This window comes from Mustelus asterias, chromosome 23 (genome assembly GCF_964213995.1).
Source record: "Mustelus asterias chromosome 23, sMusAst1.hap1.1, whole genome shotgun sequence".
In the NCBI taxonomy this organism is placed as follows: domain Eukaryota; kingdom Metazoa; phylum Chordata; class Chondrichthyes; order Carcharhiniformes; family Triakidae; genus Mustelus; species Mustelus asterias.
The window spans coordinates 62,659,686-62,687,366 of NC_135823.1; the positions used below are offsets into that span (position 1 = coordinate 62,659,686).

Genomic DNA, 27,681 nt, shown 5'->3' on the forward strand with positions numbered 1-27,681 from the left:
TAGGGGCCCCCACTTGGTTTCAGAATTTATAAAGTGTGCCATTAGCTGCTTAGCTCAGGGTTTCACTTTGGAAAACAGTTGATTTTAAAAATATCAGCAGATACAGAACTGGAGTACACATAATAGCATAGTTGCCAACTCCCTACATTTACACAGTAATATTGAGTTTGTCATCTATTTCTTGCTTACTTTACATAACCAGAATTCTCCTAAGATTCTGTGACCTGTCTAGTGTGGTCTATTATAGATTAATGCACTGAAAAAGGGCGACATAAATTCCACTAGGTCATTTTATGTAGTCTTCATTTGCAGCAAAGCTAACCAGTTGGTATGATCATCAACATGTATCTCTTTTCTGTTGCTCCTTTGCCATCAGATAGTAGGAAAGGCCAGTCAGCCCTATCTAACAGAAAATAGGAGAAAGAAGACAATGTTAGCAACGACTATCTGGCAAAGCTGCCCCTTAATGTCTCCTAAGTTCCTATTTCAGAATGTTGGCAACTATGTGCATCACTAGCTACAGCAAATGAATGACATTAATGTAGAATTAGACAAACAAATGATGAGTCAAACATCTGATTCAATACTAGGCATTTTTTTGTACACACGTCTATTGCTGGAAGAATTCAAAACCCTGGGAGCACAGTAAATACTATTCCTGCTTGATACATAAGGCATAATATGTTCTGAAATGTACACTTCATTAGGAACTTGTCCATCTCTGGAGCAGTATGATGTTGTCGACCTAATAGATGATCTAAAGTGATTAGCGTTGCGTGCCTTTGATGCAGCAGATTGTTTATATATGTCAGAAGAACTTCGACCGTGGACCAAATGCTGATCTTCACGAAAGGAATGCCAGAATGGGTTTTCAGAGACGTGATCTGGATACAATGACTTACTCCGCTTGCTTTCTTCCAAATTGTGGTCAAACACAGAAACCTTGGTGCTAAAGAGTTTCTCAGGTTTAATATTGAATACATGTGCATAAGGGTCATCCTGAAATCTGTCCTTTTCTTTCAAGCTTACACTTCGGGCAGGCCTTCCAAGATCCACTTCCTTAGGCTTTTCGAGGATATTGTCAAATGAATGCTGTCTGCTAATCCTCAGCCTGTTCACCTTTTGCATGTTGGAGGCTTCAGAAGCAGCCCAGTGATGGGCAAAGGATTCTTCAGGGCGCATGGGGCTTACTGGCTCTTGTAACATGTGATCCTCACTAATATCATACAAGTTTGCTGTGTGCACACAAGCATCACATCTGTTGTACGGAGACCTGACTGAATAGTGAGGTGTGTAGTTAGGCAGCTTGGAAAGGCAGCTTCTGCAGTGTGCAATAGGCTGCTTGTACCTATCATTGTAATCTATAGGGGAAATATTTTTCTCCTTCAAGCTGTAGTGCTTATTATACAGGCTGTATTTATTTTCAGCATTAGTAAGATTGTCCTCATTATGCTGAGGAGTCCTGTTTAGGTGCAGAACTGCTTCCTGTTTCCTGTAATTCTCATTCTGATCATGATACACTGGAGGATAGTCCAGGTCCTCAGGAATTGCTACATTTTCTCGGTAATGATGCTGATCTGAATGATAACTGGATTCCCGGTCAGAATCAATTGTGTAGACTTTGTCACGATGGTGTTGCTGCCCCTCCTTTGCTCTAAGATAAGAGAGTTCTATTTCACTGCAGTCTCGAGGGTACTTAGCCATCATGGATTTCTTTTTGAAAGTTTCTTTATGTTTATGATGCTTCTGATTGTTATCAGGATCCTTGTAGGAAGTTGTGCGACTTGAACAATCTGACATATCTGAATGGGCAACCTCCTCAGGAAGGTACCTCTGATTTTTAGCAGGTTGCTTGGGTTCTACATTGACACTTTCTACCAGTGATCCCTGGTTCTGTCGCAATGTTTCTACAGATTTTTTCCACAACTGCCTAGGCCTGGAATTAAGTTTAGGAGTATCTGAGCTAACTGCAACCTCCACAGTGTTGGGATTTGCTTCATTCAGAGTCAATGGATGCTGCCCTTGCAGTATATAATTGTTGCGGTTATCTTTTTGCCGGTTCACATTGAATGTCATAATTTCACTGGTGTTGTCATTGAAGCCCGTCTCCTTGGGTTGATAGGGCCTGTTATCAGAGTACAAGAAATTTCCCTTTTGATCAACCACATCAAGCAATAATGACCCTCTTTGAATGAAATTGGAAGTTCTTTTAGGGGAATTTGGTCTTGAAGCATTAAGATTTGACATATTGGCCATTGTTTTTGCTGTATTAAACAGCCTCAGAATATTTGTTTGAGGACTGTTTAAGTCCAGATTGGGTGATTTTTTCTTTTCCTCGTTGGGTACACCATGTATACAGCTCCATATTCCCTGCAAAACAAAAAGGGGGGGGAATTAGCACAAGCTGCATTAACACATGCCATTGTGGGGCTGTTGTACAATATATTAAACTCTATATTCTTGAAGATTTCATCGCGTGTAACCAACAAGATTAGCAAGGCCATTAATCTAATGACTACTTTTTATAGATTTGAAAAACACATGTCAACTGCCTGACAACAATTTTCAGTTATGAACTGGATAAACACATCAATGTCTCTCTTAAATATGCATTTTTCGAATAGGATTAAAGTGTAGTGCTTTCGCATGAGCAATCAATTATCCGACAATAATATTTGGAGGTAAACTGTCAAGATATGCATGATCAAATATTCTTTTTCCTTTGAGATATCACTTGAATAGACTACGGATACGTTATTATTCAGACTGAATGTTTCTCCACTAGAGGGAGGCAGGGAATTGCATAGAATCTGTAGGAGAGAAATAGGCCATTCAGCCCAATGTCCGTACTTATGCTCCACCTGAGCCTAATTTGAACACTTCCAATTCGAATCTCGGAGATCGTGATTTAGCTCTGGTGCAAATGGCCCGTGACACTTGTCTATCATGACCAGGAGTTCTTTTACCAGTTCTGCGTTGGGTTGCTGCAGGAACTGAAATGCATTGCAGCAGCATGAAGAATCATCTTCGGGGGAAGAAAACTGAAATTACAAGTCCCATTTTGAATAACATTTGTTTGTCAAGGTTGAAAAAAGCTATCACATCAAGTTTACGAAGAAGTCCATGATTTCATTGCTTCAGCTTAAGAGTTAAAAGAGCAAGTATGAAGTTGAAAACCCATGAGTGGGAAATGAGGAAGTTCTATATGTTCTTTTGGAGTTCTCACCATCTGCAGTTATCAATAATCTGTGTTGTTTGAAAGTTTCCTCCATCCTGCACTAGGAAAGTTTAACTTGTTTGAAACTGCTTTGATGACATCATAGAGGGGATGCTATCTAAAAAGAATTTGTTGAGGACATTTTGACAAGATATGGTCAGCCAATTGGAACAGAGTGCCAAGTGTTCCTATACTTGAATTCAGTATTAACATCTAGCAATCTTTTAGCTCTGTTGTAACTACTGACAAAATCACATAGCTGTAGTAGAGCTTAGTACCAGGATAAACACTAGAATACCACCCTTTAAAATATGAATGGATAATAATAGATATCTTGACATTGTTAAAAGGTAGTCACCTCACCAAGAGATTCAGACGACAACGTAAGCATCAAGGTGAAAGCCTCATCAGTCTGCGGCTATCATCTGATTCAGATCTTGAGATTACGGGCTCAAAATCATTCTAGGAGATCCATTAGTTTAATCTGTTTTATTTAATTTTGAGTCACTGCTTTTTTTTTGCTGTCAATTGGAGCTGTCACGGTAGACGCAGAGCTAATATGGTTCAAGCTGCTGATGCACAATGGCATTCATATTGCAGGATTAACAGACGTGTAATCACTGCAATTTTACAAGTGATAATCAACAGTTGGGTGAGAAATAATTGACTCAGCATGAATCATAGAAAATAAAGGTGTACAATTTTGAGCTAGCTAGCATGGTTGGCAGGCTTGAAATCTAGTCTCATTTTCCATTATAATGCATATTCTTGCTTTTCCTATCTGATGGACAATATAGATTTACATTGTTCGAGACTGACAGTCAAATTCTGGTATTGAGTAATGAAAAGTCCACATTAAATGTGATAACTAATTTTATAATTGCAGCATTAATGACATCCCTGTGGAGTTAGGAAATAATGCAAGGCAACAAGACCATAAGACCACAAGATATAGGAGTAGAATTAGGCCATTCAGCCCATCGAGTCTGCCCTGTCATTCAATCACGGCTGATACGTTTCTCAACCCCATTCTTACGCTTTTTCCCCATAACCCTTGATCCCTTTACCAATCAAGGACCTATCCAGCTCTGAATTAAATGCATTCAATTGCCTGGCCTCCACAGTCCTCTGTGACAATGAATTCCATAGATTCACCATCCTCTGGCTAAGAAAATTCCTCCTCAAAGATCAAATTACACATTAGAATAGGTATTGGTCACATCAGAATAGGCACCTCTGACAGATATTATTGTTGAGAGGGTGCAAAAGCAAATAATGAAGTTGATTTGAGTATCAGAAATTTAAGTTATGGCGAGTAATTAAAGAAGTTAAAGGATCAAATATGGAAAGATGTGGTATATCAAAGAGTAGAGACAAGGTAAGAAAGGAAAACAGTAATATGGGAAATGAAGGTCAGAGGATGGCAGAAAGAAAATATTTAAGAATGCATCAACAATCAAGACTAAAAGTTATAAAGATAACAAAAAGACAAAACTAAAGGCCCTGTATCTGAATGCACACAGTATTCATAAAGTAAATGAATTGACAGCATATATTGAGTAAATAAAGATGATCTGATGGCCATTACGGAGATGTGACTGCAGGATGGCAAGGATTGAGTTCTGAACATTGAGGGGTATATGACATTCAAGAAGAATAGGAAACTAGGTAAATGTTGAAGGCAGCACTATTAATCAAAGCTCGCATTGGTGCAATAGTTAGACCTTGGTTCAGAAAATCAGGATGTAGAATCAGTTGGGTAGAGTTGAGGATTAATAGGGGAAGGAAGTCACCAGTAGGTGTGGTCTACAGGCCCCCTAACAGTAAGCACAATGTAGGACAAAGTATACAAAAAGAAATATTCGGTGCTTGTGATAAAGGGACAGCAATAATCATGGGTGACTTTAATCTACATACAAACTAAAAGAATCAGATTGGCAATAGTAACTGGATGAGGTGTTCATAGGACACTTGAGGGATAGTTTCTTAGATTGTACATTCTAGCAGCCACCAGAGTGCAGGTTATATTAGAGGTGGCATTACGTAATGTGACACGATTAATTAATGACCTCAGAGTAAAGGCATCCTAAGGTAGCAGTGACCACAATATAATTGAATTTTACATCCAGTTTGAAAGGAAGAGAGTGGGTCAAAGATTTTTAAGCTTAAACAAGAGCAACTATGTGGGTATGAAAGCTGAGCTAGCTGAAGTGAATTGGGTTAGTCAGCTCAGGGACAGATCAATAAAGAACCAGTGGCAGTCATTTAAAGAGATATTTCAGACTATTCAGAATAAGGATATTCCTCATATGAAGAAACATTCTAAGAGGAGAACTCACCACCTGTGGTTAACTGCAGAAGTTAAGGAAAGCATCAAACTTAAGGAAAACCCATCTAACTGCACAAAGATAAGTGGCAGGGTCAGAATATGAAGAACGGTAGAGAATGACTAAAAGGTTAATGAGGAGAAAGCAATTAGAGTATGAAAGGAAACTAGCTGGAAATGTAAAAATAGATTGTAAAAGTTTCTCCAGGTACTTAAAAAGAAAAAGAGTATGTAAAGTGAATGTTGATTCTCTGGAGCAGCAGTCTCCAAACTTTTCAGTACGAGGGCCACATCGTATATTTTACACATTTTCGCGGGCCAAAGAAAAAAATTAGTTTTATAAATGAATGAATAAAATGTAAATGAATGAATAAGTTTATTTGGATCTTTTTTGTAATCAGCATGATATGATTCAGAACAAAAGAGAAATGTGACAATTACAAAGAAACAATGCCGTGCTTACACTGAGAAATGATATTAATGAGTAAAAATGTCAAACATTAGCAAATGCTCCGACAAAATAATCAATTACTTCACTGCAGATGAGAAAAGCAGGCTGTTCATTTTTTAATTAATTTTATTTACTGAAATTTTACAAATGTTTACCTGAAATGAGAATTTGCCCAATTTTGTGTCACACAATGAGAAAAATAAACACGCCCCAAGAAAGAACTTCAGTAAAACAAAGCAAAGAAATTCAAAATAAACTTGAACCATTAATAAAGGTCGAACAAAAATAAATCAGTCTGCACCTTTCTACACAATTCTGGCAATTGGAGTTTTCAATCGTAACCAACAAATCATGAAGTTTTTGCACAAGATTAATGGGAATGATGGAACTGCTTTTTTAATTTCAAAATATTGCTGAACTGAGGTTTCAAGCTTGAGGAGCCAATTATTAGAATGGACTTCAAATGCTCATCAGATAAATTTGCTCGATATTTAGGCTTGACATACTTCATTTTTGAAAATGTTTGTTCACACAGGTACGTTGTACCAAAAACTGATACAAATCCACAAGCAAATCACTTCAAATTTGGAAACTGCTCAGGCTCCAATGCTTTATAAAATTGGATCAGATTTCCTTCTTTATACTTGTCTTTCAGCATGTCATCTGATTGGAGATGAATAATTTCCATTTGAAACTGACTTGGGAGTGTTTCAACATTGCAGTCAAATGGATTTTGAAACAGCTATATTTTATCTGTGTTTCCATCAAGATCAGAAAATTGTTCCTGAAATTGTTTTTGCAAGTCCTTAATGATGTCTGTTGCAAATGAAGAAGGAAATTCTGCTTCACTTTCTTCATGAAATTTTTCACAACATGGAAAATGAACCAAGTTATGAACTTTCACCTGTCCTTGAAATAGCATCAGTTTTGCCCTGAATGCCTTGACGTGCGCGAATAGATCACAAATCAAATTTGTTTCACCTTGCAACTTCAGATTCAATTGATTCATATGGCCTGTCACGTCTGCAAAAAATGCCAATTTCCAAAGCCAGTCAGTGTTTGATAAAAGTGGTTCGGGTCAATTCTTCTCTGTGAGAAAGGAATCAATTTCCTCTCTGAGCTGAAAGAACCGTGATAGAATCTTTCCACAACTAAGCCATCGAACTGCTGTATAATAAGGCAAGTCACCGAACTCAGAATCAGTTTCTTTCAGAAAATCACGAAACTGGCAATGATTAAGCCCGTGAGATTGAATGAAATTCACTGTAGAAACAACAGGTTTCAGAACACAAGACGTATCCACATATTTTCCGCACAATGCTTGTTGATGGATAATGCAATGCAGAAACATGGGCTTTGAGAATCCACCAACCTCACAAGCTTTTGTGATTTGTCCAACCAAACCTTTCTTCACTTGTCACACATTGCAGTTTATTCCACTCCAGGTTATATTCTAACAGTTTTTTGCTATTCTTTGAAGATGTCTTCTCCAGTTACTGTGCTGTGCATGCTATGCACTGATGTTAATTCTTGTGTGATATTAAATTCGTTGTCAACACCACGGATGAATACTAGGAGTTGTGATGTGTCACACACATCAGTCGATTCATCAAGTGCGAGAGAATACAACTGAAAATTTCTTGCTTTGTCTGCAATTTGATGAAATATATTGCTTCCTATATCCTCAATTCTACGAGCAACAGTATTTGGCGCAAGACTGACGATTTTGAACAGATTTGCTTTTTCTGGGCTTAACTCTCCCACTGCTTCCATCATACACTCTTTGATGAGATCTCCATCGGTGAATGGCTTTCCTCTTTTAGCCAACGCATAAGCTAGTTTGTAACTGGCCCTGGTTAAAGCTTCATTTTCAGTTCTCTTCGGCGTAAAAAAAAGCTTGTTGGGAAAGCAACCTGCGTTGCATTGATACAAATTTTTCTGAATGCTGTGTTCCTGTGAATTGGGAATAACTTGGTTCATGTTTGGTCTCATAGTGCCGACGTACATTGTACTCCTTCAAAACTGCAACAGTTTCATTGAATACGACACACTAGGCTTTATCACCTGCTTGTACAAAGAAGTACTTTGCGCCCCATTCTTCATTAAACAGGCGGCACTCACTGTCCACTTTTCTTTTCTTTTTTCGTTCCATAACTGAAGGGTATATCTGACTGAAAATGAGGGTTCGCCAATATGACACCACTCAGGTCATATGGGAAGGAGCGCGGCAGACAAGAACTGCACGTATCAACTGTCCGACCGCGTGGTTGAGAACAAATGAAGGGAAATAATTAGTTTTATTATTTATAAATATTTCAAGTTGCTGCAGGCAGGATGTGGCCCGCGGGCCGTAGTTTGGAGGCCCCTGCTCTAGAGAGTGAGAATGTGGAGTTAATATTAGATAATAAGGAAATGAGCAAATATTTTGCTTCATCTTCACCACAGAGTATATAAGAAACATTCCAGTAATAGATGTAAATCAGGAGGTGGAATAGAGAGGGGCACTTAGTGAAATTACATTCACTAGGAAAGCGGTATGAGCAAACCGATATAGCTTGGGCTGACAAGTCTTCGGGTCCTGGCGGACTTCATCATAGGTCTTAAAAGAGGTGGCTAATGAAGTAGTAGATGTGTCTGGAACTTTTCCAAACTTCCCCAGATTCTGGAAAGTTTCATCAGACAGGAAAGTAGCAAAGATAAGTAGTTTGACATCTGTCGTGGGCAGGTGTTAGAATTGATCATCAAAGAGGTTATATCTGGGTATTTAGAAAAACGCATGGTAATCTGGGAGACTTAGCGTGGCTTTGTGAAAGGGAAATCATGTTGAACCAGTTTATTAGAGTTCTTTGAAGGAGTAACTGTGGATAAAGGGGAGCCTGCAGATGTACCAGATTGGATTTCCAGAAGGCATTTGGTAAGGTACTATATCAAAGGTTATTGTGGAAAATAACAGCTCATGGGATAGGGGTAACATATTAGCATAGATAGAAGTTTGGCTGGCTGGAAGAAAACAGAGAATATGTATAAATGGGTCTTTGTCTGATTGTCAGAATGTGGCCAACGTAGTCCCATAGAGGCTTGTCCTGGGCCTGAACTTCTTACAATTTACATCAGTGACATGGATGAAGGGGGTGAAGGCATGGTACTTAAATTTGTAAATGACACAAAGATAGGTAGGAAAGTATGTTGTGAAGGAGACATAAGGAGTTTCTAGGCAGATTCAGATAGATTGAGTGAGTGGGCAAAAATCTGGCAGATGGAGTATAATGTATAACGTGGGAAAATGTGAAGTTATTCACATTGGCAGGAAGAATAATAAAAGGTATTACGTAAATGGAGAAAGACTGCAAAATTCTGAGGTGCAGCGGGATCTGGATGTTCTGGTGAGTGAGTTACAAAACGTTAGTACACAGCATGTAATCAAGAAGGTTAATGGAATGCTATCCTTTATTATGGGAGGAAATCAACATAAAAGTAAGGATGTTATGCTTCAGTTGTACAGACCATTGGTAAGACCACATCTCGAATACAGTTGGTCTTCTTATTTAAGGGAGGATGTAAACACATTGGAGGCAATACAGAGGAGGTTCACTCGACTGAGACCTGGAATGAGCGGGCTGTCTTATGAGAATAGTTTGGACAAGTTGGGTTTGTTTCCATTGGAGTTTAGAAGAATGAGGGTGACTTGATTGAAGTAAATAAGATCCTCAGTGGTGTTCACAAGCTGGATGTGGAAAGGATGTTTCCTCTTGTGGGTGAATCCAGAACCAGGGGGATACTGGTTTAAAATTAGGGCCGCCTCATAGACAGAGATGAGGACATTTTTTCCTCTCATAGTGTTGTGTGAACTCTGTCTCAGAAGACAGTTGAAGCAGGGTCACTGAATATTTTTTGGGCAGAGGTAGATAGATCCTTGTTTTGCAAGGAAGTCAAAGGTTCTTGGGGGTAGACAGGAATGTGGAACTCAAAAAACAAACAGATTAGCCATGATCATATTGAATGGCAGCCTTGAGGGGCTAAATGACCAACTTCTCCTATTTTATACATTCGTAGGTTGGATTTGCTTTTTGTTGGAAAGCAGAAGACCCAACCAAAGTTTTCAAAATATAAAAGAACAAAATTGATCCAAGATAACTTCAAGTATCATGGGACATGAAAATTAGGAGACCAGAAACAAGAAGGTGTTAGATATACAAAACGTTATCACCCAAGGCCCCAGACGTCCTGTTGATTTTTAGAATTTTGGAAAGCAAATAAGGTAGACAGCGAAACTAAGAGAGTAAAGTGATAGAGGGATATAGTGAAAAGATAGACGCATGTGTTATTATACGGAAAAGGAGCAGTTTTGTTGTGCCCTTAGTTTTTTTTCCTGTTCTCATAGAGTCATAGAGGTTTACAGCATGGAAACAGGCCCTTCAGCCCAAGTTGTCCATGCCACCCTTTTTTTAAAAAATCCCAAAACTAATCCCAATTGTCCGCATTTGGCCCATATCCCTCTATACCCATCGTACCCATGTAACTATCTAAATGCTTTTTAAAAGATAAAATTGTACTCGCCTCTACTACTACCTCTGGCAGCTTGTTCCAGACACTCACCACCCTCTGTGTGAAAGAATTGCCCCTCTGGACACTTTTGTATCTCTCACCTCTCACCTTAAACCTATGCCCTCTAGTTTTAGACTCCCCTACCTTTGGGAAAAGATATTGACTATCTACCTTGTCTATGCCCCTCATTATTTTATAGACCTCTATAAGGTCACCCCTCAGCCTCCTACGCTCCAGAGAAAAAAGTCCCAGTGTATTCAGCCTCTCCTTATAACTCAATCCATCAAGTCCTGGTAGCATCCTAGTAGGTCTTTTCTGCGCTCTTTCTAGTTTAATAATATCCTTTCTATAATAGGGTGACCAGAATTGCGCACAGTATTCCAAGTGTGGCCTTACCAATGTCTTGTACAACTTCATCAAGACGTCCCAACTCCTGTATTCAATGTTCTGACCGATGAAACCAAGCATGCCAAATGTCTTCTTCACCACTCTGTCCACCTGTGACTCACTTTCAAGGAGTTATGAACATGTACCCCTAGATCTCTTTGTTCTGTAACTCTCCCCAATGTCCTACCATTAACTGAGTAAGTCCTGCCCTGGTTCAATCTACCAAAATGCATCACCTCGCATTTGTCTAAATTAAACTCCATCTGCCATTCGTCAGCCCACTGGCCCAATTGATCAAGATCCCGCTGCAATTAGAGATAACTTTCTTCACTGTCCACTATGCCACCAATCTTGGTGTCATCTGCAAACTTACTAACCATGCCCCCTATATTCTCATCCAAATCATTAATATAAATGACAATTAACAGTGGGCCCAGCACTGATCCCTCAGGCATTCTATGTATTCTTATCTTTTATAACATATTAAGCTTCTGTGAAGCACTTTGAGATGCTTTAATATGTTATAATTGCAAGCTGTTGTTAAAGTACATTTTTCTCTCCATGCATGCACAGTGATCTTGGAAAGTGGATCAGGTCTTTCAGACATTTTGTCCATAATGTTTCATTATCATGTGTGTCTCTGGCTTGAGATATCCTGAGGTTGTGAAAGACATATTATACTTGCAAGTCTTTCATCTTTTATTCCCTGCAATATAGAACAGCTCAACTGAATGTTGGAAAAAATCTGAAATAGACTATTAATATACGCAGCACAGTTTCCATTCTCATCCATCTTCCTTTTGATGATTGCTAATGAAATGCAACTTCCTTAGAGAGACTCCAGCATAAAAGCCACACATAAATATCTGATATAATGACCATGCTCATTTTTCTTAATAACTTTGCCGTCTACTCTGTCAGGATAAATGCATACTAGACAAATAATTAGTTGATTAAACTTAAGTGCAATGAGAAGATCAATGGAAGCTGATGGTTCTGTATCAGTAATGTAACGTCTTTTTACATTATACTTTGCCAAATGCAATATAGTTAATTGTCTTCCTTCTTCTATGAATCATTGACTCTTTCACTAGTATTGCAGAAGAAAGATGTGTCCTTGCTTGCACTGCTGATATCAGTTTTATGACCTTCAAACTCTATGGTTCATGCACAAACTATATGCCAAAACCAAACTGAAATATAAAAGATGAACGTCAATCCAAATGAGACATTTCTAGGGTTTTACTGCCTATAAGCTCAATCCACGTTTTCAGTTTTCTATCGCTACAGCAGTTCTGCAGCACCAGCATGCTCTGAGAATCCTATGGCACCACTTTTTCATAACCTGCAGTCTCTCATAAATATAGCCTTGCAAAAGTTAAACAGCTGGAAAGTGTTTAACCTTAAAAGTTTATGCTATGAAGATATAGAGCACAGGAATGACTTTTGGAAGAATTATACTTTACAGAAGTTGTTGACCTGAATAGTCCCGTTCAAAAATATCCCAAAATAGCTAAACAGCTTTTCAAATACTTTTTACTGTAAACTTATTCATCAGTTGAAGAAACATATGCAATGTTAAATAAATATCTCTCCGGTTATTGACAGCAAATTTTCCCTTTATGGAGGAACTGCTATGTCATTTGACCCTGATTAGGATACATTCCCAAAGCTCCTGCCTGTATCTGGAGGAAGCTCTGACCACTTGGCTCAAAACCCACCCAAAAACTGGCACAGATGGGAACTCAGTGGTGAGTCTTTGCATGCACTATTTTAATCCTGTTACTGTTCCATTTTTGAGTGTAAATAGGGCAGTAAGAACATGAAAAAATTCTCTTTGCATACTTCCATATGGTCCCCTGACAACCACTTCCTTTCAAATTAATGGTCCAGTTTCTTCTATTATAGTTAATCTATTTGTGACTTTTACTTTAAAAGTGAAATACAGCAGATACTGAAGATAATCAACAGTTCTGGAAGCATCTGTGGAGAGAGAAATAAAGCTAACTTTTCAGGTCTCTAACCTTTCATCAGAACTTCTGATGAAAGTGAGACCTGAAACTTTGGCCAGAAACGTTGCATTTTCTTTGATGGCGATGGACAGGGCATTTAATTAGGTGGGATAGTGGCATTCCTGAATTCCACCACATTTCTGCATCTGCCAGTATGAAGTTACCTGTGTGGGAAAGCCCATGGTTGACCTTGCTGCCCTGCCCCAATTGAGGTCCTTATGTGGTCAATTAACAACCACTTAAGGGCCTCCTTCCACTGCTGCTGGCATTAATCCAGCTGCATGCAGGCCTGTTGCCATGCAGAGCGCACGGCAGCTAAAACTGTGTATCCGGCTTGTCATCTCCTGTTGGGGGAAGAGTGGTTCCTGAATCGAAGACACTTGCTGCCTGATTCAGGGACTCAACATCAGGAAAGTGGAGGGGGCAGGGGGGGGGGGGGGGGGGGGGGGGGGGGACTGAAAGCCTCCACCCTGTCCTATCTGCTGGCCCCACTACATCCTGCAGCCCTCACCCTGTGGACCCTTCACACCTGATTACTGACATGTGGTCCGGGTTGTTGTGTGATCCTGGGACTCCGGAGTGGGGGGGGTATCCTCTTAGACACAGCCTCCCTTTGGTCCTGCTGAGCGCCAGAGCTGCCAGCCTCTGATATCTGATTAACCCACAGGTCTCGGTAGACAAGACTACTACCTCCAGTGTCTTGATTCCAGGGGAAGGCCCACCACTGGCTTTGCCACTGCCTGATTGGCACTTGGGTTGGAGGGCCTTTCCAAAAAGAGGCAGTGTGGATCTCTCGCCAGCTCTCCAGCCGCAAGCGAGGCCCCAATACCAAAACAAGATTCCACCCATTAACTCTGTTTCTCTCTCCACCTATGCAGGCAAACCTGCTGAATATTTCCAGCATTTCCTGTTTTTATTTGTGACTTTTACTTGTTGTTCTCCCCTTAACTTTGCTTTTGCAAATCCTTGTGTTCTCTGCATTTCAGCCTGAGAAAAATTCTTCCCTATGTAACACCAACTTTGTGTTTTTATGGGGGGAATGGGGTTAGAGAAGGGATGTTGTCTGATCTTTTGTACTCTTCACACCATACCCCCCAAGACACTTCATAGGAGGGCTGTGGGGATATGGTTTTCGGCTTTCATATTTTCCAGCTTTTTACTTTATTTCAGGTCATCAGCTTCCACAGTTTTATCTACTTTGAGATGATCATTATTTCAGTGAAGTAAATTGAGCAATAGATAAGATACTGCCAATGATCAAACTGTGAGAGTGATATCAGCTATCCACTGGAGGAGCAGTGGTTTATGCTGTTCGAACTTGGGGAGGCGGTGGCCTAGTGGTATTATCACTAGACTGTTAATCCAGAAACTCAGCGAATGTTCTGGGTTCAAATCCCACCATGGCAATTGATGGAATTTGAATTCAATTAAAAATATCTGGAATTAAGAATCTACTGATGACCATGAAACTATTGTCGAGTGTCAGAAAAACCTATCTGGTTCACTGATGCCCTTTAGGGAAGGAAGTCTGCTGTCCTTACCTGGTCTGGCCTACATGTAAATCCAGAGCTACAGCAATGACTCTTAACTGCCTTCCAAGAGCAACTAGGGATGGGTAATAAATGCTGGCCAGCGAGCAACACCCATTTCCCAGAAATGAATTTTTTAAAAATTGTATCAAATCCCCTTCAGCCACCACGCTTCCTTACTGACTGACGTTAGCTCCCGGTCTGGCGACTCCTTAAAATTCCCATCCTTATTTTCAGATGTTTTCCCCACTTCCTATTTCTGTAACTCCTCCAGTTCGACAATCCTACAAGATCGCTGCACTTTTCCACTTTTGGTCTCTTATGCATTTCTGATTTTAATTGCTTTATCATCGGCAGCCATGCATTCAGCTGCCTTGGCCCTAAGCTGTGCAATTTCTTCCCTGGACCTCTTTGTCTCTTTATCTCTCTCCTCTGATGAGACAGTCCTAAAATCTACCTCTTTGACAAAGCTTATTGTCACCCATTCTCATATCGCCTTATGTGGTTTGGGATTTTGTTTGACAACTCTCCTATGAAGTGCCTTGGGGGGTATAGTTTAAAGTGCTCTGTGAATGGAAGTTACTGCTGCTGTTGCTATTCATTACAATACAAACAGCTGCTCAGAAAGAACAAATGAGCATAAATGGGTTGACTCAAAAGTATATTAAGAATTGCATACATTGCTTGTCTCAGCACAAGACTTCTAATTAATTGTCTAAAGTACTACCAGAAATAAAAACTATTGGAGTGGTTGGAAATTCATTCAAATTCGTTCTTATTCCGCAAGATTTCTTGACGATGTACTTAGAAAAATTGTGTGCCAGAAGTTGCCAGATTTGTGCTCTGACATTCTGCTTCTAGTGGTTCCATGTTGATGTATTTATCCAAAATATTAGTGCTGCTAGCTACTAATTTGTCAGGAATATTACATTAAACTTGATTTATTTTTTGCAAAGTACTTCATTTCATCTATACTTGTAATCAAAACAGTACAATTTGTTTTCAAACATTTGTAATAAATTTGAGACTTTGAAAAGCTGAGACAAAAATTAGGAGATATCAGATTAGCACAGATGTTCTCATTAAGTACATTGTTTTAAAAAAAACACAAATTTCTCACTAGAAACCAATAAAATATTGTGTGGCACTTGAAATAAAATTCAGTCAAAGGAGCTGACTTTGACTCTTAACTGCCTTCCAAGAGCAACTAGGGGTGGGCATCACTGGCAAGATCAGAATTTATTGTCCATCCTACTTGCCATTGAGTAGTGATGGTAGGCCACCTTCACCAACCATTGCAGTCCACAAAGTGATTCTCATTATACCTTTTCATAGTGTTTGATATAACTGGGTAGCTATGCCATTTTAGAGAGTAGTTAACATCTCACTGTGGGTCTGGAGTCACCAATAGGTAAGGACAGCAGATTTCCTTCTTGATAAGACTTCATTGAACCAGATGGATTTTTACAACAATCCTGCAGTTTCACCGTCACTATTATGAGATTTTCATTCCAGATTTAATTAATTAACTGAATTGAAATTCCCCAGCTGCCAAGGTAGGATTTGAACTCTTGTCTCAAGCACCTGAATTACAAATCTGTAATGACCTCAACGAGGCCCATGAGGTTGGCTTGTTGGGGCAGCTAATGATTGCCTGCCCAATCAGGGAGTCTCACTTGCATATTTACAGAGGTTGTGTCTGGTCAGGCTGTACCTGATGCACTCTTACGAGTGGGGATAAATTTGTAAATAAAGGGAATCTGGTGAAGGGACACCGACCTCTGAGGAGTTATTTCATAATCCAGCAACACAATCACTAAAGAACCATTTCAGCATATTATCAAGTAAATATTTAAAAGATGTTGGGCAGATTTTAATGAAGGCATTGCGGGACTGACATCTGCCACCAAGTCTGGTGGCAAGCCCACCAAGCTAATCTTTGGGAGCCTCTAGTGAATGAAATCCCTGGTTAGCAGGGAGGACACTGTCACTGGGGCTTCAGCTTCATGAAGCACATTTAATTCTAGACTCCCCCCCCCCCCCACCCACCCCCCACCCCCCACCCCCCACCCCAGTATGGTGGAAATCGCACCCCCAATAGTTTCCAGGCAATCTAAGGCAACTTTCCATTACCTGTAGCCCCAGTAGGAGCTACATTTGGATCATCACCAGAGATCATCATTGAGTACCTGGAGCAAGGCAAGTGAGGGTCAGGTGGGACTCACGGGGATGAGGTGGCAGATGTGGAGGGATGTTGGAGGAAAAGGCAGGAGGGTGCCTCATTAGTGGGTCCTCCCCTTCCCAATGCTGGGTTCCTCGATCAGGCGCTGAGGGACTTTAAATAAGGCCTCCCCATCCCCCCTCTAGACAGCAAGCAAACTCTCTCTATAAAGCCCAGCACCCCTTACCTCACTGGGCATTGATAGCTTTCCCACCTTTGACTTAATCATTGAGGGGTGTGTGGAGGAACAGCGCACCCTTCCGCCCAATGAAACAGCAGCATCTTACCTTCAAATTCATCTCTGGGAGTGTGTGTGTGTGAGTGTATGTGTGTGTGTGTGTGGGGGAGGTGCAGGGGGAGGAAAGTCATTAAATTCTGCACATTGCATCTTTAATTCTACATATTTCACACGCAAAGCTATGCACCAATCCATTTTCCAACCAACTGAATTATCTCTTTTATTCCAAGTTCTGTTTCTGAATTTGAAAATTATTATGGAGAATGTAATTCTTCTATAAAGCACAAGTCTTAAATAAAGAAAAACTTGCATTTATATGGCACTCTGTCTAAACCTCAGGATATCTCAAAGCATTTTCTAGCCAATGCGTTACTTTGGAAGTAGTCTCTATTTTAATGTAGCATTCTTGAGAGTTCTAAATTAGTATTCATTTTTGTCAGCTAAACTCAAAATAAATAGATATTTTGGTATCCATTCCAATTCATTGTGTGTTTTTCATTCACTAAATAAGCTATTGTGTGGCGGGTTTTGTATTGTACAATACCTTTGTTTCTCTCAAAGTTAATGTTAGAGGTAATCTACTCCACTGACAGAGTAGATTGTAAAATGTAGATACTTCGGATCAGTAGTTTCCAATGTGTCAGGGTAAAAAGCGAAAATAAATATGTGAATGCGCAAATTATTAATATTTCCTTTATTTTCTTCACAGTGTTTCATTCATTCTGGGATAAACAATGTGCTCTTCCAGCATTGGTATTTGTAACCCAATAATTCATGAAATGGCTGTGAAGGGGAGTTTGATTCATGACGTTAATATGCTGTACTAAGAAGCTGCATCTGCATAAACAGTCATAACGGGAACACAATTCTGACTTAAGTTTTAAAAGTTTCAAATGTTAACAAATTAAGTAGAACGGTGATAGAGATGTGGATTCGTAGTATTGTTAACCTCTGAGAGCATATTTTATATTTATGCCTCAGGCATCCGTACATAGAGTGTGGGCTTTAACGAGTCAAATAATATATGAAGAATAGAAAGAAAGATAGTTAGTTAATGCCGGAGCCAGAAATTTACAAGTCATTGCCAGATCCCTGGGTGAGATTTAATGGACCCATGGGAGTTTTGCCTACTAGCTGCAGAAAGGGAAGGGAATCCCCTCAGTTTCATAGGGTCAGCCCAATGGAATTGAGTGCCCATCAGACACTTAACAGCCCACTGTCTGGCCTTCTGCAGGATTGAGGGTCCCTGGAGAGGAAATCCTGTCCACTAAGAGCTGCCATTTAATCCTCGAGCCACCATTAAATTGCAGTGAGCTCAGGGTTAATGGGTGTCAATTGGCTTGTAAATGAGCCTAACGGACATCCTACTGCCAGCGGGCAGGGTGCATCAGGCCCTTCCCATGCCCAACTTAATTGGGGACAATTTTACCAAGACCAGGAATTTGACACAGATACTGCTGCCCAATTCTCAACCCTCCTCCATACCCCGCTATCATGCTTGTTCCCACCGTCACAATTAATTTCCACCCTTGACTCATATTGGTTTTGTCCTACCCGTCACTAAAATATTAAACCCCTTCCAATCTACAAACTTACCTCATCTGTAACATCTGACCTCCCATTGACCACAGGATTGTGTGTATTGGTCTGTGGCCTTAAGCGACAGGTCCAATAAACACAGTCCCACTACCTTGGAAGAAAACAAGTTGGTTCTCACAGGTAGAGGGCCATAACTGTGGTAAGTAGGAATACTGGAGGAGATCTCACACAGGAATTCTTCCCACTTTATCCTCCTTTTCCCTTCTTACCTCTATCTCTTTCTACACACTCTGTATGATTAACTGCAGATGCCTTGATCAACCACTTCTCTTTACCACCGAATCACATAATGACAGAATACTACAGTGCAGAAGAGGCCCTTCGGCCCATCAAGTCTGCACTGACGCATGAAAGACCCTGACCTGCCCACCTAATCCCACTTGCTAGCACTTGGCCGATAGCCTTGAATGTTATGGCGTGCCAAGTACTCATCCAGGTACTTTTTAAAGGATGTGAGGCATCCCGCCTCCACCACCCTCCCAGGCAGCGCATTCCAGACCATCACCACCCTCTGGGTAAAAAGTTTTTTATGTTCTACCTTCACATAAAACGCAATCCTCATTTCATTCCTGGTGCCAGAAATGCAGTTGCCTCCTGCCCTTTCAAGAACAGGAGGCCAGCTTTCCTGCAGATGCACTTTCACTTGATCTGACCTTGGCAAACATAAATCTAGAGATGAGTACCCACATGCACCCAGAGGGGAAAAAAACAGCAAAATGGGGAAATAAGAATACTGGTCTGAACTGTTTTTCCTTCTGGGCATTTTAGGAAGGTCGGCTAGATAATGGGTTTTCAACAGGACTGAAGACATGGGCATGGCACCCACAAGTACCAGCTTGCCAGAGGTTGAGATCAAGGTTGATGGGCACACACCTGAAAAGATTAGGTGCACTGGCAGCCTGCCAGCAAGCTGACGCATAAAAGTCTAGAACATGGAGGAGTCGAACTCTAACCAGCCATAGAGCATGAAGCGAGTGCTCAACTCTATGAACACAACAATGGCACCTTTCACAATGGAGTATGTATACACAATATGAGCTGTATAAGAACATTATATCAAGATTATGCAGTGCGCAGTAAATGACCACAAATCTGAGTGCATTCTCAAGGCTGTACATATGGATGTACCAAAATGAGGCAGGAGAAGACCCACTGGTGCATCCAGCCTGTCTCACCCAGCTGTGTGCAATGTCTTGTGTGTTGGGTGGAGTATTTTAGGGAGCAGAATATTAATGGCAGCCTCTAAGCATTTGGAGTCGAGGTAATAAGGTAGAGCCAATGATAAAGTAAGTGTCTGCTTTGAAAATTAGGAGCCACTTCATTTTAAACATTAAATTGGGGACATGTCAGTTCTGTATGCTATTTGCAAGCATGCATTACATCTTGTAAATGGACATCCAGGTTTACTTGAGGAAGTAATTATAAAATATGGAAAGGACACAGTTAAATTATGGTAAGTAGATTTCAACCATTTATTTTTATTTTCTGCTGACACTTATGTTCAGTTAAATTTGTGTGTTAAATGTTGTAAATTGTTTGTTTTTTGCCACAGAGGATGATCATACTTGGAACAATCTCACACAGCACTGCTTCCATTCAGCAGTCATTAATCAGGAGCTGGAGTGCTGCGCTGATCTGTCATTGGGACTTCAGACTCATGTCTGCACCTTGGATTCTTTGTCCTTTAGTTTTGTCTGTATATTCTTAATATCCTAATTCTGTGTGTGAATGGGTTGAGATATCTTTTGAGACTTTACAAAGGTTTTTCAGATATTTCATCAACCTATTGTGACACTTCTCAATAGCTTGCTTCTCATTTACATCAAAAGGTGTTTTTCCTCGGCGCTGAGCTAAAATTGTACTGGAGCTTAGACTAAGGAGCTGACCTTGGGGTCTGCCAAAATCGCTGTTCAGGTCCAAGCTATAACAACAAACTAACATTTAGGCTGAAATTCCTATTGGTTTGTGTATCCTTGGCAAGGGAGAATTAGAACATAGTGTAGAACATAGAACAGTACAGCACAGAACAGGCCCTTTGGCCCACGATGTTGTGCCGAGCTTTATCTTAAACCAAGATCAAGCTATCCCACTCCCTATCATCCTGGTGTGCTCCATGTGCCTATCCAATAACCGCTTAAATGTTCCTAAAGTGTCTGACTCCACTATCGCTGCAGGCAGTCCATTCCACACCCCAACCAGTCTGAGTAAAGAACCTACCTCGGACATCCTTCCTATATCTCCCACCATGAACCCTATAGTTATGCCCCCTTGTAATAGCTCCATCCACCCGAGGAAATGGTCTTTGAACGTTCACGCTATCTATCCCTTTCATCATTTTATAAACCTCTATTAAGTCTCCCCTCAACCTCCTCCACTCCAGAGAGAACAGCCCCAGCTCCCTCAACCTTTCCTCATAAGACCTATCCTCCAAACCAGGCAGCATCCTGGTAAATCTCCTTTGCATTCTTTCCAGCGCTTCCACATCCTTCTTATAGTGAGGTGACCAGAACTGCACACAATATTCCAAATGTGGTCTCACCAAGGTCCTGTACAGTTGCAGCATAACCCCACAGCTCTTAAACTCCAACCCCCTGTTAATAAAAGCTAACACACTCCAGGCCTTCTTCACAGCTCTATCCACTTGAGTGGCAACCTTCAGAGATCTGTGGATATGAACCCCAAGATCTCTCTGTTCCTCCACAGTCTTCAGAACCCTACCTTTGACCCTGTAATCCACATTTAAATTTGTCCTGCCAAAATGAATCACCTCACATTTATATTAATATTAATTTAGAATTAGCACCAGGATTATGAAGTGGAGGTGGGAGAGAGAGGGCTAGCCAAAAATGTTTTTAAGGACAGAAGCATTGTACATGGGAAATATAATAAAAAGTATTAAAATACATGGGTATAGTCATCCACAACAATTAAGACTTGGAGATGCCGGCATTGGACTGGGGTGGGCACAATAAGAAGTCTCACATCACCAGGTTAAAGTCCGGTTTATTTGGAATCACGAGCTTTCGGAGCACTGCTCCTTCATCAGGTGAGTGGAGGTAAGTGAACCTGTTGGACTTTAACCTGATGTTGTGCTACAACAATTAAGTGATAGTTAAATGATGAAAAGGATTAAGAAAGGAAACAAAAGCAGAATTTGAGTAGCGAGTTTTTGTATGCTAATTGCACCTATATGATGAACTGAGCAATTTTCTTCTGTGCTGAAATTTCTATGACTTGAGGATTCTATACTGGAGTGTGGTGAGGATGAATTGTGCAAACAATGACAACTACTTTGTATATGTTCACTCTCTGTGCATATTTTTTACACAGTGATTTGTTATGATCTGGAGATCAGTGACTTAAAGGATAGTGGAAACAGATTCAACAGTAACTTTCAAAAGGAAACTGAATCTTTACTTAAAAAGGAATTATTGGCAGGGGAAAGAGCAAGGCAGAAAGACTGAAACCAAAAGAGAAAATGCTGGAAAATCTCAGCAGGTCTGGCAGCATCTGTAAGGAGAGAAAAGAGCTGACGTTTCGAGTCCAGATGACCCTTTGTCAAAGCTTTGAAAAGAGCAAAGCACCTGTAATCTAAAGCTTTGACAAAGGGTCATCTGGACTCGAAACGTCAGCTCTTTTCTCTCCTTACAGATGCTGCCAGACCTGCTGAGATTTTCCAGCATTTTCTCTTTTGGTTTCAGATTCCAGCATTCTCAGTAATTTGCTTTTATCAGAGGAGAAGACTAATTGCATAGCTATTTCAGAGATCAGGCGCAGGCACAATGGGTCAAATTGTCAGCTGTGTAATTCTAGGTAGGTTTATTTCTAATGTGATATAGGATTCTCCTGCCAATAGTCATATGAGGTTGGGGGGGGGCGGGGTGGAGTCCAATTTAACTTACAGCAGCAAGAACAGAAAAATAAAATGAGCAGCTAACCCAACAGATTTTTACACCAATACCAACAGTGAAATTGCCCCCACTTGGTGTAAGAACTGCTGTTTTTTTTTAAATCACAGTTTTGCAAGTTATTGTACTTTTAGTCAGTCAGCAGGCAACCTCAGCACCAAGTGTAATTTAATTGCAATATTTGAAATGAAGCAAGGTAATTATGTCATCTGAAAAAAAAAATCAGATTATGTCGCACTTCTCCTAAAACTGGGCACTTTGTAAAAGTGTCTTTATTTCTTAAAATTAGGATTTAAATACACATAAAGCTAAGAAGAAAGATGTTTAAATAACTCAGGATACATTTTTTCTTTACTTACCCTGCTGATTGAGAAGAGTAGGCCTGGTTTTCCAGTGCAGGTTCCCATGAAGCAGTGTCTCAGGCTCCAGTAAAACCAATGCTCCCACACGAAGGTGATCAGGCTTAGCGCCATGGCGGCAGCCAGCATGTAAAACACACCTGCCATGTTGTCAACATCCAACTGGCTGCTCATGACTTCGTTCTTCTCATTGTGGCAGATTCCAGTCAGCCACAAACTCTCCAGCTCCTCCATTTCACCTGTACATAAATCACAGATTTGTCCAGATTCAGAAATGTATAGTTATCCACAAAATGGTGTAAATACCAGTTACGTTCTCCTCTCACTGACTTTGCTACAGCTCCTGATATACTTTTTAGAATCAAGAGTTATGAAACACGATTAACGGCAGACGTTGACCCTACATTAGTAGAAGGAAGACAGAATTGATTAAAGGATGAAAAAAAATGAAATCTCAAGTCTCAATCTTGACTCAGAATGGGAGTCAGGAGGGCAGGGACTGCAGTGAGTGCACCGAGGCCCAGAAGATTGCAAAAATGGGTGCGGCATATCAGGTCGCAGAAAGCCATTTTCATTGACCTGTTCACCAACGCTGTATTGCAAAGCACCTGTAATCTAAAGTAAAGTTTATTTATTAGTCACAAGCAAGGCTTACATTAACACTGCAATGAAGTTACTGTGCAAATCCCGAAGTCGCCATAGTCCGGCGCCTGTTCGGGTCAATGCACCTAACCAGCACGTCTTTCAGATTGTGGGAGGAAATAGGAGCACCCGGAGGAAACGCACGCAGACACGGTGAGAACGTGCAAACTCCACACAGACAGTCACCCAAGCGGGAATTGAACCTGAGTCCCTGGCGCTGTGAGGCAGCAGTGCTAACAACTGTGCCACCCAATCTATTTACAATGGCAAACTTACATCTGCACAAAGTTGATACTGAACATACTAATTTGTTAGCAAAATATTAACAACTGCTTTGGGTTTATGCTGGCAAAAATTAGCTTGTGACACATGTATTTGCACACAATTCCTTTGTTCTACCATTTAAACCTGTTAAAAATAATTGGGTTAACATGTATTAAAATAACAGAAAGAGATTAATTGGCGTGTTTGTCCACAGATCTCTAAAGGCAGAAGGGCATGTTGGTAGGGTGATGAAAAGGCATATGGGACACTTACCTTTATCAATCGAGCCATAGATTACAAAAGCAAGGAAGTCATGTTGGAGTTGTATAGAACTTTGGTGAGGCCACAGCTGGAGCACTGTGCGTAGTTTTGATCGCCACATTATAGGAAGGATGTGATTGCACTGGAGGGGGTGCAGAGGAGATTCGCCAGGATGCTGCCTGGGGTGGAACATTAAAGTTATGAAGAGAGGTTGGATAGGCTTGGGTTGTTTTTGTTGAAGCAGAGAAGACTGAGGGACGACCTGATCGAGGTGTACAAAACTATGAGGGACATGGACAGAGTGGACAGGGAGCAACTGTTGCCCTTAATTGAAGGGTCAGTCATGAGGGGACATAGGTTCAAGGTGAGGGGCAGGAGGTTTGTGAGGAAAATTTTTTTTATGGAGCGGCAGTCTGAAATGCGCTGTCAGAGAGGGTGGTTGAGGCGGTAGTCTTAATTCTTTAAAAAGTACCTGGAAGAGCACCTGGCACATCATAACGTTCAAGGCTGTGGGCCAAGTGCTGGCAGATGGGATTAGTTCGGGTTTTTCCTCGCATGTCAGTGCAGATGGATCGAAGGACCTATTCTGCACTGTGTGATTCTATGATTCTAATTGAAATATGTTGCATGTTTATTCAGTGATATTCACACAGCATCATTTCGAGGCCAAAAACTTCAATGAGGTAAATAGAACACAGTTAAATTAACAAAAATGTAAAGATTACAGGAATTGGTATCAAATGATGCCACATTGTTCTAATAATGCTTTCAGATTTTCATTACAAGTACAAGTGAGATTTGCGGTATTTGTTACACTGGTAAAATAGTTACTGGCAATAATTAACTGAATTACAGTCTATGATTTTGATATGGGTGCGATGCAACATATAATCCAAAACCTGTTGTGGAAACTTAGCTGATGGAAAACGCACCTGCCCCATGTTTAAACCAGCTGTGAATTTATCCAATCAGTTAGTACATTAAACAGAATATAAATCTGTACCTTAACTCCTTTTAACTACCTTTGCTCCATATATCCCCTGAGCCAACAAAAATCTGTTAATCAAAGTCTTGAGATTTTGCTTCGTTGTGGCAAATTGGATTTATTTAGAGCTTTAAAAAGCCATTCTCAACTCATCAAGGGTGCCTTTTAAGAATGTTCATGTTATAATGAAACCACAAACAATATGGGAAATGCAAAATGGAAAATGACAACCATGAATTCAGTCGCTTTCTAAGGCCAGTCTAGAAATACAAAAGATTAATAAGTTCAAAAATTGATTATCTGCATGAAGATCTCCAAGTCTTAACCTGAACATTCACCACTGCTGATTCCTTAAGAAATTGTAATTCCTACAGAAATCAAAGATGTGTAGTGACACATTCTTGGAGTTTGATTTACTGTCCAACAGAGAGGCTTTAGAAACATTATCCATTGAAATACATGTATTTCCTGCTAAGAGAAAGCAGAATTACATTTGACAAGGAAAATCTCTTTCATTTCAATCATTATTTTTAGCATCAGGGTTTCGAATGATCCTGTAAACATGGAATGATGTTGGACCCTTTACACCTGCGATCTCCCATGTGCCAAGTTTATGAGCTCACTTGTGTCACTGTGGGCAGCCACCAAGTAGAGGCCAGATTCTCCACAGGTGAAGGAATACAAGATAGACAAGAGCCTCTCCTGCCTACTCTTGCACATGTCCAAGCTGTTATATCAATCCCAAGCTAGTTGAAGTATGAAACTAGATACTAATATTTTTCTTAGTACTCTTGATACTCACTCACCCAGTGTCGCGACAGTCTCTCTTTCTGAGTGCTCTAAGTACTTAATTAGCAATGCCCTTCACCTGTTTACATTAACAATCTAATTAACATCCCACTATCACAAACAACTGATTCCATAACAGTATCACTGTTGAAGTCAATACATTTCTTTTTAATTGGCAGATATGTAAAATGGATCTGTATGATTGCAAAAAGTAAAAATTACCCACCAGCATCACCAACCCCCATCCCTACCCCATGCCCCACACAACAACCCTGTGAGTCAAATCAGGAAAATTAAAGAAGTAAATTAAGAGGTTTTATACCCTTAACAAGATGTGTGTTTTAAATGGAGATGCTTTCAAATCACATGACTACCATGTGATTGGTAAAACCTAAAAATCCTAAAACCTTTAGGATAATAATTTACATTATTTGCAGTTAGACATATAATTCAGATCAAACCTTGCTTCATAACTGTCTGTCTGTGAATTACAACTAAAGTAAAAAAAATCAGAAGGAGGAAAAATTCTTATTGGAAATTAGGGCCATACAAATGAATGGCACACAGAAATCTTTGCCTGCAGCACACTCAATCAGAGTTTGACCTTCAGTGGAGTGGCCTTTACAAATCTCATTATGTTTTCATATTCTGGATTTGCCTAGTAGACTTAAGATGTATTGTGACACAGTTCAGTTGTCATTTAGGATATCACAATGTTCACTTGACTTAATTCCAGCTGTAAGATGTCAATACAATAGTCAGTTAAGAAATGTGCAATGATTGCTAATTTTGTTTTTGTTTTACGCTCAATGTCTGGTCATCAGTGCATACTTGTCCAATTTCTGTTGTCCTGGAGTGAATTACCAAGTGTTCTTTATATATCCCTGGTAGTCTTCCAATACATTGAAAGGTTGATTATATATAATGGCCTGGTCATTAATCTGGTTACCTGTGTATATACCAGTTTCACTACCAGTGCCAATATGTGTCCAGCCTTTGGGCAATCAGAATTATTTTTTTAATGGCAACGGTTGATATTTGCCTTTGTGATTCATGCCATCGTTGAAGCTTTGGAATGATGAGGTATTAACTGAGACTTTAACTGCACAGGAAGGACTTTAAGCAAAGGTACTTTCAAGGTATAGGAGTAATAAGTCAGTTTCTATTAAAACACTCTTGTGTATTCACCCTAGGATATTGTGGCAATGCTCCATGGGAATGTCAGTGCAGACGTTCAGGCACCTTTCTGCTCAGTGAAATTATCTCTAGAAAGCTCAAACAGACATTCAATAGGTATTGCAACAATTTAGAAGGGAGCTTTCCAGATGATATGTCTTCTGATTTAATAACTTGGAATCACATTATTCATGTCTTTAATGTTCCTTGAAGATTAATTGTATTGAAATTGGAACCTTTCCCTTTGCAGCTGTTTGCCTTTCTCCCCTTTGTGGCTCAGTTCTAGATCCTCCATAGAATCACCCAGTGCAGAAGGTGGCCATTTGGCCCATCGAACCTGCACTAAAAACAATCCCAGCTTGGCTCTATCCCTGTAACCCCACCTATTTACCCCTGACACTAAGGGGCAATTTTGCATGGCCAATCAACCTAACACACACATCTTTGGAGTGTGGAAGGAAACCCATGCAGACACAGGGAGGATGTGCAAACTCCACACAGACAGTCACCCAAGGCTGGATTTGAACCCGGGTCCCTGGCGCTGTGAGGCAGCAGTGCTAACCACTGTGCCGCCCAATGGAACCATCTTGAAAAATGGAACAAAATCACATGAGTAATCCAGTGCAGCTGCTTAAGAGTCATAGCGTCATCCATAACAGAAATCATCATAGAAATCATAGAAACCCTACAGTGCAGAAAGAGGCCATTTGGCCCATTGAGTCTGCACCGACCACAACCCCACCCAGGCCCTACCCCTTTATCCCTACATATT

General features: G+C 40.4%; 1 protein-coding gene across 1 annotated transcript in view; it reads right to left on the reverse strand.

Moving 5' to 3' along the window:
- Positions 1–567: 567 nt before the first annotated feature.
- grin2aa (glutamate receptor, ionotropic, N-methyl D-aspartate 2A, a) overlaps positions 568–27,681 on the reverse strand; it is a 327,307-nt gene continuing 300,193 nt past the window's right edge. Inside the window, exons 13-14 of the mRNA XM_078239844.1 lie at positions 22,793–23,031; positions 568–2,370 (exon numbers count right to left, since the gene is read on the reverse strand). Coding sequence (XP_078095970.1) covers positions 568–2,370; positions 22,793–23,031 — 2,042 coding nt within the window. The remainder of the gene's footprint in view (positions 2,371–22,792; positions 23,032–27,681) is intronic.